Here is a 13,243-nt window from a genome sequence, read left to right as displayed (position 1 = left end):
GCATGAAAAGAGGGTTTGAGATGTCATAGAGAAAAACGTCTACTGGGGCTGGCTTTGCGTGGTGAGAGGGAGCCAAAACGCCTCTGCACAGCACCAGCCGCACTTCCAGGAAGGAGCTGATGGACTTTGTGAATCTAGCTCCAGCACTCGATTCCCCAAAGGCTGGGCAAGGGAGGGATCACAGCCGAGCCCCCGTCAGCTAGCAGAGAGGTACACAATGTGTGCATGCAGCGCTGGCGCTTAGAGAAATACAGCTCCCATATCACAGTCTGCACAGTAACACGGGGCCGAAGCGGCAGAGAGCTGGTGAGAAAGGCAGTTGTACTTGGAGGTACATGGGAAGCTGTGCTTTGAGCTCTCACAGCCCCTGCAATGCTCAGGACCTCCTGCAGAGGGATCGTTGCAGCAGTGGGTACAGGTGGGTCACAGTCACCTTGATTTTCAAATAACGGCAAGTACCAGAAATGCCCCATGATGTCAGTATGAGATTGCCCTCTAGAGGTGGCGCTGTTACCTTACTTGTGCAACATTTGAGCAAAGTAACAGTAAGCAAGGCACCCACATAGCTCCTCCTTTACTCTGACGGGTGATGCAGCAAAACGGTTTGATCTGAGGACCTGCGGCAGGGGTGGAGCCAGCAGGGTGTCATCGCTCCAGTACCCTGCCTACCGCTGTGAGTTATCGCTATCCAGAGGGCTCAGCTAAAGGGTTGCTGTGAGTCCCAGCACTTCGACTGTCCTGACTCCTTGGCACTGACATCCTCCACCACAACGTTGCATGAACATGTTGGTTTCCCCCTGGCAATGGAGATCTCCTGGCATATTTAAGGCTGACAATGCAGCGTGAGGGGAGCAGGACGGGAGCAGGTGAGCACCTTAGTCACAGGGGCACCGGAGCAGCTACTCATTTAGCAATAATAAGGCACAGAGTCAGCAGCCGGACGGGGCACTGGATTCCAGGGTTCTAGCCTGCTGCCCATCACCAAAGTATCTGAGCACCTTCAGGAAGAGAAGTTCTACTGGACCTACTGCCAACTCGTTGCCATGTGTGTGTCTTTCCCGGGCTCCCTGAGGGACTCTGACTCTACAGCCCTTTCCACCCGTTCAGCCCCTTCCCAGGCCTTTCCCGTGGGGCACTGCAACTTCAGCTTGTGCGTGAGGCTCTCACATGCTGGGTTCATCAGCTGAGCTCCTCTCCTGCTTCGGGCTCCCAGATGCTCACGAAAGCGAGTGCTCCCCCTGAAACATTCTACAGGCTCGGGGGGTTTACAGGGTCTCTCTGCCCGCAGCCTTGCGAGGGCCTTGCTGGGGTTGCCTCCCCTCGGAAGGCTTCTGCCCATCCAGCCGGGCTCTCTTGCGTGCGTGGGATCGCTGGTGTTGGAGAAGGTTTGTGCTCTGGCTGAAGCTTTTCTCGCAGTCAGGACAGTGGTAAGGTCCCTCCCCGGTGTGGAGTCGCTGGTGCTTAAGAAGGGCTGAGTTCCGGCTGAAGCTCTTATCACACTCAGAGCATCTATGGGGCCTCTCCGCGCTGTGGACCCTCTGGTGGCTCGTATACTGCTGCTTGCAGCGGAAGGTCCTCTGGCACGTGGGGCATCGGTAGGGGTTCTCCCCCACGTGGATCCTCTGGTGCCACATGAATTCCTGCTTGTAGCGGAAGCTCTTCTCACAGCCCAGGCACTTGTAGCTCTTCTCCCCGGCGTGGCTCCGCTGGTGCCACGTGAACTCTTGCTGGTAGCGGAAGTGCTTATCGCAGGTGGGGCATTTGTACGGCCTGTCGCCCACGTGGGCTCTCTGGTGCCAGGTGAATTCTTGCGGGTAGCGGAAGCTCTTCTCGCACTCGCTGCACTTGTACGGCCTCTCTGCTGCGTGGGCCCGCTGGTGCCAGACCAGCTCCTGCTTGGAGCGGAAGCTTTTCTCGCACCCGCTACATTTATAGAGCCTATCGCTGAGGTGGGCTCTCTGGTGCCACGTGTATTCCTGCTTGGAGCAGAAGCTTTTCTCGCACTCGGGGCATCTATACAGTCGCTCTCCTGGGGGGAGTCTCTGGGGCAGGGGCTGGGCTGGGCTGTGCTCACAGCGAGCGCGCAGACAGGGGGTCTCTCCTGGGGGGAGTCTCTGGGGCAGGGGCTGGGCTGGGCTGTGCTCACAGCGAGCGCGCAGACAGGGGGTCTCTCCTGGGGGGAGTCTCTGGGGCAGGGGCTGGGCTGGGCTGTGCTCACAGCGAGCGCGCAGACAGGGGGTCTCTCCTGGGGGGAGTCTCTGGGGCAGGGGCTGGGCTGGGCTGTGCTCACAGCGAGCGCGCAGACAGGGGGTCTCTCCTGGGGGGAGTCTCTGGGGCACAGGCTGGGCTGGGCTGTGCTCACAGCGAGCGCGCAGACAGGGGGTCTCTCCGGGGGAGATTCTCTGGGGCAGGGGCTGGGCTGGGCTGGGCTCACAGCGAGCGCGCAGACAGGGGGTCTCTCCTGGGGGGAGTCTCTGGGGCAGGGGCTGGGCTGGGCTGTGCTCACAGCGAGCGCGCAGACAGGGGGTCTCTCCTGGGGGGAGTCTCTGGGGCACAGGCTGGGCTGGGCTTTGCTCACAGCGAGCGCGCAGACAGGGGGTCTCTCCTGGGGGGATTCTCTGGGGCAGGGGCTGGGCTGGGCTGTGCTCACAGCGAGCGCGCAGACAGGGGGTCTCTCCGGGGGGGATTCTCTGGGGCAGGGGCTGGGCTGGGCTGTGCTCACAGCAAGCACGCAGACAGGGGGTCTCTCCTGGGGGGAGTCTCTGGGGCACCGGCTGGGCTGGGCTGTGCTCACAGCAAGCACGCAGACAGGGGGTCTCTCCTGGGGGGAGTCTCTGGGGCACCGGCTGGGCTGTGCTGTGCTCACAGTGAGTGCGCAGACAGGGGGTCTCTCCTGGGGGGATTCTCTGGGGCAGGGGCTGGGCTGGGCTGTGCTCACAGCGAGCGCGCAGACAGGGGGTCTCTCCTGGGGGGATTCTCTGGGGCAGGGGCTGGGCTGGGCTGTGCTCACAGCGAGCGCGCAGACAGGGGGTCTCTCCTGGGGGGAGTCTCTGGGGCAGGGGCTGGGCTGGGCTGTGCTCACAGCGAGCGCGCAGACAGGGGGTCTCTCCTGGGGGGAGTCTCTGGGGCAGGGGCTGGGCTGGGCTGTGCTCACAGCGAGCGCGCAGACAGGGGGTCTCTCCTGGGGGGAGTCTCTGGGGCAGGGGCTGGGCTGGGCTGTGCTCACAGCGAGCGCGCAGACAGGGGGTCTCTCCTGGGGGGAGTCTCTGGGGCAGGGGCTGGGCTGGGCTGTGCTCACAGCGAGCGCGCAGACAGGGGGTCTCTCCCGGGGGGATTCTCTGACATGCATTAAGATGAGAGCTCTCCCCACGGCTCCCCTTGCACTTGGGGCAAATGGAGGGCTCTGCTCCCAGGGGCGTCCCGCCGTGACCGCCAGCAGCTGGCGGGGGAGTGAACCATTTCTCACACTGGATGCATTTATACAGAGTCTCTGCAGAAGTGAATGGCTGGGGAGCAAGGACGTCCAAGGGCCAGAACCTGTCCTCAACCACACGCAGGCATCCCCCAGAGAGTTCAAAGGGAGCCGCCTGCTCACATCCCAGGGAGCAGCGTTGCCAGGTGGCTGCAGTGAGCCTGCTTTGCCAAGGAGGGGGTGGCTCCACTCCACTTCTGGCAGAGTTTCCCTGATGATCTTCTGAGCTGGACTGAGCCTGACAGACTAATTCCCTGTCCGAGCTCTGGAGGCCACGTTCTAACAGCCTGGGCCCTTCCAATTCCCTGAGAGTCTCCTGCGGATGAGTCTCCTTCTTCCCCCTGATCTCGGCAACTGCTGCAATGGAGAGAGAATCCAGATGTTATTTATTGCATGGGCTGGAGAGAACGGAAAGCTCCTGTGAATACGTTCAGCCTATAGAGCAGTTAACATAATTATAGAGCAGCAATCAGTGACATCATGGGTTTATTTTAGGGCTGTCAATTAATCACAGTTAACTCACGTGATTAACTCAAAAAATTAATTGTGATTAATCACAGTTTTAATTGCACAGTTCAACAAGAGAATACCAAGTAAATGCATTCAATATTTTGGATGTTTTTCTACATTTTCAGATATACTGATTTCAATTACAACACAGAATACAAATGTACAGTGCTCACTTTATATTATTACTTTTGATTACAAATATTTGCACTGTAAAAATGATAAACAAAAGAAATTGGATTTTTCAGTTCACCTCATACAAGTACTGTAGTGCAATCTCTTTATCGTGAAAATGCAACTTACTAATGTAGATTTTTTTTGTTACATAACTGCACTCAAAAACAAAACAATATAAAACTTTAGAGCCTACAAGTCCACTCAGTCCTACTTCTCGTTCAGCCAATCGCTAAGACAAACAAGTTTGTTTACATTTATGGGAGATAATGCTGCCCACTTCTTATTTACAATGTCACCAGACAGCGAGAACAGGCGTTCGCATGGGACTTTTCTAGCCGTCATTGCAAGGTATCTATGTGCCAGATATGCTAAACATTTGTATGCCCCTTCATGCTTCGGCCACCATTCCGGAGGACATGCTTCCATGTTGATGACGCTCATTAAAAAAATAATGTGTTAATTACATTTGTGGCTGAACTCCTTGGGGGAGAACTGTATGTCTCCTGCTCTGTTTTACCCGCATTCTGCCCTATAGTTCATGTCACAGCAGTCTCAGATGATGACCCAGCAAATGTTGTTCATTTTAAGAACACTTTCATTGCAGATTTGACAAAATGCAAAGAAAGTACCAATGTGAGATTTCTAAAAATAGCTACAACTCTAGAATGAAGATTTAAGAATCTGAAGTGCCTTCCAAAATCTGAGAGGGACGAGGTATGGAGCACGCTTTCAGAAGTCTTAAAAGAGCAACACTCTTATGCGGAAACTACAGAACCCGAACCACCAAAAAAGAAAATCAATCTTCTGCTGGTGGCATCTGACTCAGCTGATGAAAATGAACATGGGTCAGTCTGCACTGCTTTGGATGGTTATCGAGCAGAAACCATCATCAGCATGGAAGCACGTCCTCTGGAATGGTGGTTGAAGCATGAAGGGACATATGAATCTTTAACGCATCTGGCATGTAAATATCTTGCGATGCTAGCTACAAAAGTGCCATGCGAACATCTGTTCTCACTTTCAGGTGATACTGTGAACAAGAAGTGGAAGCATTATCTCCTGCAAATGTAAATGAACTTGTTTGTCTGAGCAGCTGACTGAACAAGAAGTAGGACTGAGTGGACTTGTAGGCTCTAAAGTTTTATATAGTTTTATTGTTGAAGGCAGGTTGTTGGTTTTTTTACATAATTCTACATTTGTAAGTTTAACTTTCATGATAAAGAGATTGCACTACAGTACTTGTATTAGGTGAATTGAAAAATAGTATTTCTTGGTTTTTACAGTGCAAATATTTGTAATAAAAAAATAATATAAAGTGAACACTGTACATTTTGTATTCTGTTATAATTGAAATCAATATATTTGTAAATGTAAAAAACATCCAAAATATTTAAATAAATGGTATTCTATTGTTGTTTAATAGCATGATTAATCCCAATTAATTTTTTTAATTGCGCAATTTATCGTGATTAATTTTTTAATCGCTTGACAGCCCTAGTTTATTTCAATGACATTAACATTTTGTTTCTATAGCATTCCCATGAGATTGGACTTTCAGCCATGCACCAGCTGGAAAACTCCTGCCCAGTTTTATGTAGAAATTATGAGCAAAATCCTGGTTCCGTTAAAGTCAATGAGAATTTTGCCATTGACTTCAGTGGGGTCAGGATCTCACCCCAGAACTACATCCTACTTGGCAATCTGCATGCAGAGGGCCCAAATCAGATCTACTGGACGTGGGTCAACTTCATTAACATGAATGCAGCTCCAGCTGCGTATGCAAGGTCTGCCTTTGGCCTTCCTGGGTCAATACGTCTCACAAATGTTTCTGAAGTCGCTCACTAAGCTTTAAGGATGAAGTCCTGGCCCTTTGGAAGTCAAGAGGAGTTTTGCTATGGACTGCAGTGAGGCCAGAATTTCATCCTAGAGATCATTTCTGACCTGTTAATTGGATTCCTCTGATATTATGTCATAGCTAATCAGAAAGTCAATCCAGTGTAACAAAGTGGAGAGATTTCAGAGTAACAGCCGTGTTAGTCTGTATCCGCAAAAAGAAGAACAGGAGTACTTGTGGCACCTTAGAGACTAACAAATTTATTAGAGCATAAGCTTTCGTGGACTACAGCCCACTTCTTCGGATGCATATAGAATGGAACATATAATGAGGAGATATATATACACACATACAGAGAGCATAAACAGGTGGGAGTTGTCTTACCAACTCTGAGAGGCCAATTAATTAAGAGGAAAAAAAAAAAAAAAACTTTTGAAGTGATAATCAAGATAGCCCAGTACAGACAGTTTGATAAGAAGTGTGAGAGTACTTACAAGGGGAGATAGTCAACGTTTGTAATGGGGTTTGTTAAAGGGTTTCCATTTGCTTGCAGCGAATAAATAGCAGTCAGACAGGGCATTGATTGACAGCCTCTGTCCTCTGCTAGGAAGGAGAGGAGCTCTCAAACTACCAATTTGACGATTCGGTCAATTCTAGATCAGCTTGGGAAAGAAGGAGTGGCTGTTCTCTGTGACCTTCTTTTGCTCCCAGCAAGAGAATGCCCTCTCCACTCGACTCAAATTCCACTTTAGCAGCCTCTGCTTTGCTCCCCAGAGCCGTTCACCCATGAGCAAGGGAAAATGAAGACCCCCATTGCTCTTTCCAATGGGAGTGGAAATATAGCGGTGGGGATGCCTGGCTGACACCTGCCAAAATGATGCGCCAGTAACAACAGTTACTGTATTTGTTCCTGGGAGCAAAGAGGTAATTGCCAGCACGCAGGAAGGGGCACATTGTTTCCAAACGGTTTGGAAATCGTTACTCACAGAAGAAGTTAAAAGCTTTTCCATTCCCAGAGTCCTTGTGACCCTTGACATACGGCTCTTCCCCACATTCAATCAGCCAGATAATGTCAGGTTTAGTGGCAGCATGACCTGGTGATGGGAGAAGAGAATTATCTATCGATCCTAGGTACTTAGCTGGCCCCTCACAATCGCTAATGTGTTGATCCTCACAAGCCCCTGTGCAGCCGGACAAGGCAGTTATCCCCATTTTATAGATGGGGAACTGAGGCCCAGAGAACCCTGTGACTTGCCCAAGGTCCCCCAGACAGTCTGTGGTGGAGCAGGGAACTGAACTCAAGACTCTCAAGTGCTAGACGAGCGCTCTGACCACTGGACCATCCATCCCACCTAATGTGTAGCTCAGCAATTACTCACTGTCCTGTCAGCGTTTTAAAATGACACTCCTGATTTAACCCCAGCCCAGTGTATGAACTACCCGGGAAGAGAGTGAAGATCCAGAGGCAAAAAAGCCTTATGGATTGAGATGAGCTGAACAACTCATGCAAGACTCAGGTACCTGCACTTCCTGTCGAGGCATGAACGATACACAGTGCCCCCCATGGCCTCAGCCACTAGCCCACTTACATCCGAACTTCTCCCTAGACACAGGAAACGTCTCCATTCTGCTCCCACAATGGTACCACACAGTGTGCAGGGAGCGCTCTCTATGGAGCCCTGCCTTGGGCAGACTTTGTACAGCATGTGCAGTGGTTATAGGCACCAGCGAGGACCAGGATGTGTTGCAGGGGGAGTTTAATAAATGGAAGGACCGCCCGGTCAGGGAGTTCTCTGGGTGGTGCTTAAGGCAGTTCTCTTTGTTTCATGTAATCACACTACAGAGCATGACTTGAAGCTCTCTTATTTGGGGGCTGCAGCTTCTAATGAATGAGTGACCACTAATCGTTACCCAGGGAGATCAAAGCCTTGTAGTTGTCCCTCATCACGTCCTTGTACAGCTCCTTCTGCCATTCCGCGAGCTCCTCCCACTCCGCCGCGGAGAAATACACAGCGACGTCGTCAAACGTGACTGGAGCCTGAAAGAGCAAATAAACCGTGATCAGCAGCCTCTACTTCAGTCACACCCTGAGAGCAGCAGCCCTGGGTCCCGGCAGGGCAGGGAGAGCGTTTCCTGCGTGTGTAACACACGCTGACAACACACGTTGCTGCTGGTGCCTCCAGGATGTGAATCCCCCGGGACAGCTCACACCTGTCACCGCAGGGCTCTGATGCAGGGACGGGGAGCAGCAGCCTGGCCTTTGTCTCGGTGGCGATCTCCTGCTGAAGCAGCACCCAGTGCCTCCCTGCCTAGCTGCAGGAACCATGTGTTTGGACTAGAGACGTCGGCTGTTTATTAGGCCCCACTGACTAGCAAATCCAACCTGTCACTCACACCAGCGTTTACGTCACTCCCGATCTTGTCCCAGAGACTCCGCTGGCAAATGCAAGTTGCATACGGCTGGGTCTGGCCCATCGTTTGTCAGGGCCAAGATGGAACATTTCACTGTGACTCATGGGATGAGGTTCTGGCTAGGAAACACCCATCAACAGCCCTTCACAGCCACCAGGCAGGGAGCTGTTTACATGAAAGATGCTGCGATTCATTAACGCAGGTGTAGGACATCCACGACACATGCAGGCTGCATTATAATTCAGTCTTCAGCGCATTTTCATAGATAAATAGACTTTCAGGTCAGAAGGGACCAATATGATCATCTAGTCTGACCTCTTGCACAATGCAGGCTGCAGAATCTCACACACCCACTCCTGTATCAAACCCCTAACCTATGGCTGAGCCATTGAAGTCCTCAAATCACGGTTTAAAGACTTCAAGGTGCAGAGAATCCTCCAGCAAGTGACCCGTGCCCCACGCTGCAGAGGACGGCAAAAAAACTCCAGGGCCTCTGCCAATCTGCCCTGGAGGAAAATTCCTTCCCGACCCCAAATATGGCGATCAGCTAAACCCTGAGCATGTGGGCAAGACTCACCAGCCAGCACCCAGGAAAGAATTCTCTGTAATAACTCAGATCCAACCTCATCTAATATCCCATCACAGGCCATTGGGCATATTTACCGCTAATAGTCAAAGATCAATTAATTGTCAAAATTAGGCTATCCCATCATACCATCCCCTCCATAAACTTATCAAGCTTAGTCTTGAAGCCACATATGTCCTTTGCCCCCACTGCTCCCCTTGGAAGGCTGTTTCAGAACTTCTCTCCTCTGATGGTTAGAAACCTTCATCTAATTTCAAGTCTAAACTCCCTGATGGCCAGTTTATATCTATTTGTTCTTGTGTCCACATTGATACTGAGCTTAAATAATTCCTCTCCTTCCCTGCTATTTATCCCTCTGATATATTTATAGAGAGCAATCATATCCCCCCTCAGCCTTCTTTTGGTTAGGCTAAACAAGCCAAGCTCTTTGAGTCTCCTCTCATAAGACAGGTTTTCCATTCCTCGGATCATCCTAGTAGCCCTTCTCTGTACCTGTTCCAGTTTGAATTCATCCTTCTTAAACATGGGAGACAAGAACTGCACACAATATTCCAGATGAGGTCTCACCAGTGCCTTGTATAACGGTACTAACACCTCCTTATCTCTACTGGAAATACCTCACCTGATGCATCCCAAGACCGCACTAGCTTTTTTAATGGCCATATCACATTGGTGGCTCATAGTCATCCTGTGATCAACCAATACTCCGAGGTCCTTCTCCTCCTCTGTTACTTCCAACTGATGTGTCCCCAATTTATAACCAAAATTCTTGTTATTAATCCCTAAATCACTTTTTTTTCTTTCTTAAAAATAGGAATTATGTTAGCAATTCTCCAGTCATACAGTACAACCCCTGAGTTTACAGATTCATTAAAAAATCTTGCTAATGGGCTTGCAATTTCATGTGCCAGTTCCTTTAATATTCTTGGATGAAGATTACCTGGGCCCCCTGATTTAGTCCCATTAAGCTGTTCGAGTTTGGCTTCTACCTCAGATACGGTAATATCTACCTCCATATCCTCATTGCCTTTTGTCATCCTGCCATTATCCCTAAGCTTCTCATTAAAGACTGAGGCAAAGTATTTGTTTAGATACTGGGCCATGCCTAGATTATCCTTAACCTCCACTCCATCCTCAGTGTTTAGCGGCCCCATTCTTCTTTCTTTGTTTTTTGCTTATTTATATGGCTATAGAACCTTTTACTATTGGTTTTAATTCCCTTTGCAAGGTCCAACTCTACACGGCTTTTGGCCTTTCTCACTTTATCCCTACATTTTCTGACCTCAATAAGGTAGCTTTCCTTGCTGATCCCTCCCATCTTCCACTCCTTGTAGGCTTTCTGCTTTTTCTTAATCACCTCTCTGAGATGCTTGCTCATCCAGCTCGGTCTACAACTACTGCCTATGAATTTTTTCCTCTTTCTTGGGATGCAGGCTTCTGATAGTTTCTGCAACTTTGACTTGAAGTAATTCCAGGCCACCTCCGCCTTTAGATCCACAAGTTCTTCAGTCCAATCCACTCCCCTAACTAATTTCCTTAATTTTTTAAAGTTAGCCCTTTTGAAATCAAAAACCCTTGTCACTGATCTATTTTTCTTTATCTTTCCATTTTGTTTGAAGTGAACTTAGCTCATGATCACTCGAACCAAGGTTGTCCCCTACAACCATTTCTTCTATGAGATCTTCACTACTCACCAAACTAAATCTAAAATGGCATCCCCTCTTGTTGGCTCAGCAACTACTTAGTGAAGGAATCCATCAGCTATCGCATCCAGGAAAATCTGAGCCCTATTATTATTACTAGCACTTGTCCTCCAGTCTATATCTGGGAAGTTAGTCTTCTTCCCATTAATGTTTACTTAATTAAAAACATTAAAGAGATCTCTAACCATGTCCAAATCGGATCCTGGCGGTCTGTAGCACACCCCAAGCAGTATCCCAGGGGAGGCTCTAGTAGCTTTCTTTCCCAATGTGATTTTTGCCCAGACAGACTCTGTCTTATCCATTCCATTACTTCTTATATCTTTACAGTTTACCTCATCACTGATATACAATGCTACTCCACCACCCTTGCCTTTATTTCTGTCTTTCCTACACAGCACATACCCTTCAATACCTGTACTCCAGTCATGGCTACTATTCCACCATGTTTCTGTTATCCCTATAATATCTGGTTTCACTTCCTGCACCAGTAGCTCTAGTTCCTCCATCTTGTTACTTAGGCTCCTCGCATTAGGGTACAAACATCTTAAGTTTTGCTGTTTGGCTTCGCTCACATTCTTTACCCGATTAGGCCCAGACATTCTACCACCAGTATCACCTATTAGACTGGTATCTACACTACCCTTCCTCCTTATGTCCATTCTCCTACCCACGGCTGTATCCTTTCTTACTTCGTTTTCTTCCCTCTCAATGTTAAAATCCTGCGTGGAGATTACCTGGACATCTTCCACCAAATTCCTAGTCTAAAGCTCTCTTAATCGGTTGTGCCAGCCTCCATCCTAGAAGTCTATTTCCCTCCCTACTCAGGTGCAAACTACCCTCCAGTATTTTGGGGGGGAGAGAGGAAGAGGGGAGCATTTTAGCCAGCACCGAATAATGCCTTGAATGGGGTGGGATGGGGAAGACTGGTGTGGGGATCAGGGGGCACTTACAGAAGGAACATTGGCATAGGAGCCTTTGCTACATGGGGAACATAAGGAGATGACACATAATAATAACTAATAACACCTCGCTCCTGTACAGCACTTTTCAAAAGGAGACCTCCAAGTGCTTCCCAACCCTTAGTGCAGGGGTTCTCAAACTGGGGGTCAGGACCCCTCAGGGGGTGGTGAGGTTATCACATGGGGGGGGGGGTCGGGAGCTGTCAGCCCCCACCCAGACCCCGCTTTGCATCCAGCATTTATAACAGTGTTAAATATATTTAAAAGTGTTTTTAATGTAGAAGGGGGGGTTGGACTCAATGGCTTGCTGTGTGAAAGGGGTCACTGCGTTAGTGTATTACCCTGACAAGCCAGCCCCGCCCCTGAGCCGCTGGTGGGGCGGGGCGGCGATGATCCCATTGTACAGATAACAACTGAGGCCCAGAGAGACACTGACTCGGCCCAAGGTCCCCCGGAAAGTCGGTGGCAGGGGGCAATTACCCCTGGGCTAGCGGCGGCAACCCCCCGAGGCGCGCAGCCCCGGCCCCGCTGCAGGCCCCATGGCAAAGCCCTACCTGAGCGGAGCGCGCCCCAGCCATGCCCCGGCCGGCCGGAGGCTCCTCTCCTCGGGCAGCGGCAGGTTGGGTCTCTCGGCTGCAGCTTCCCCGCTGACGGGGCCCCACGCCACGGAGCCCGGCCCCGCCGCCGCGCACTCGCCGGGCAGGAGGGACGGGCCGAGCCGAGCCGAGCCCGCTGCAGACGCACAAAGGCAGCAGCTGCCCCGGGGCTCGGGGCGAGCGAGACGCGTTTGCAGCCGCCGCGCTGGAGGTTCCCGAGGCAGGAGTTCAGCCCTCCGCGGGCCGCGCGTCTGCCCGGGACCCCGCCCGCCCCTCCGCCGGCAGCCGAGCCCCGCAAGCGCCGCGTCGTGGCCCCGCTCTCCGCGCCCAGCCGCTGCCCGGCCCTGCGCGCCGGCGGCCGGAGCAGCCCCCGGCCGGGGAAGGGGTTTCTCAAACCTGCCCCCGCGGGCCGCCCAGCCGAGACACCTTCCCCGCGGGGACGCGCCGCCCTCCGGCTCTGCGGGCCCAGCCCCCGCGGGAAGCCGGGCCGGGGCAGCTGCTGCTGGGTGTGTTGGGCTCGGATCTGGCCTGGGGGCAAGTCCCGGACAGTCCAGTGGCCCCGGGGAGCCGAACAGCAGGACTGGCTTTGCTCACGGGGGCACATGTCTAGTGGCGCTGGGCAGGGCTGGGGACCTGCTGCTGGGGGGTTGCTCATTACCCCGAGCACAGCTCTGCTCCGGGGCCTTCTCAGTGCGGGGGGGGGGAGCAGACCTGGCAATAAATAAACACCCAAATTCTGACCTGGGTCACTGAGGGCAGAACTGTAGCACCCTCCTAGCAAAGCCGCCCCGCACTGATTGAGAGCTCCCCCACTTTCTTCAGACCGCTCTAAGCACTGGGCCTTCCAGCCCTTCTGACGGCCAGGAGTTGATGCTGAGCTCAGAGCCCTCTGGGGCCCCTGCCTCCCTCTCTCCCGGCGCTCTGGCTCGTGAGCGATGGGGGGCATTGCCCCAGCAGCTCAGCTGGCCTAGCACAGGTCTCAGGGCCGGGGAGCGGC

The 13,243-nt window shown here is 51.8% G+C and overlaps 1 protein-coding gene across 1 annotated transcript; it reads right to left on the bottom strand.

Annotated features, from left to right (window-relative positions):
• Positions 1–1,265: 1,265 nt before the first annotated feature.
• On the bottom strand, positions 1,266–12,458 carry LOC128824797 (zinc finger protein 271-like). The gene is made up of 4 exons (XM_054006708.1): positions 12,205–12,458; positions 7,902–8,028; positions 6,977–7,084; positions 1,266–3,829 (listed from the first exon to the last, which is right to left on the bottom strand). The coding sequence occupies exons 1-4, from the start codon at positions 12,226–12,228 to the stop codon at positions 1,266–1,268; spliced, it is 2,823 nt and encodes a 940-aa protein (XP_053862683.1). The 5' UTR covers positions 12,229–12,458.
• Between the last annotated feature and the right edge of the window lie 785 nt (positions 12,459–13,243).

The sequence above is a fragment of the Malaclemys terrapin genome, chromosome 16 (genome assembly GCF_027887155.1).
Source record: "Malaclemys terrapin pileata isolate rMalTer1 chromosome 16, rMalTer1.hap1, whole genome shotgun sequence".
Lineage (NCBI taxonomy): Eukaryota > Metazoa > Chordata > Testudines > Emydidae > Malaclemys > Malaclemys terrapin.
This window is presented reverse-complemented; position numbering and strand designations above follow the sequence as displayed.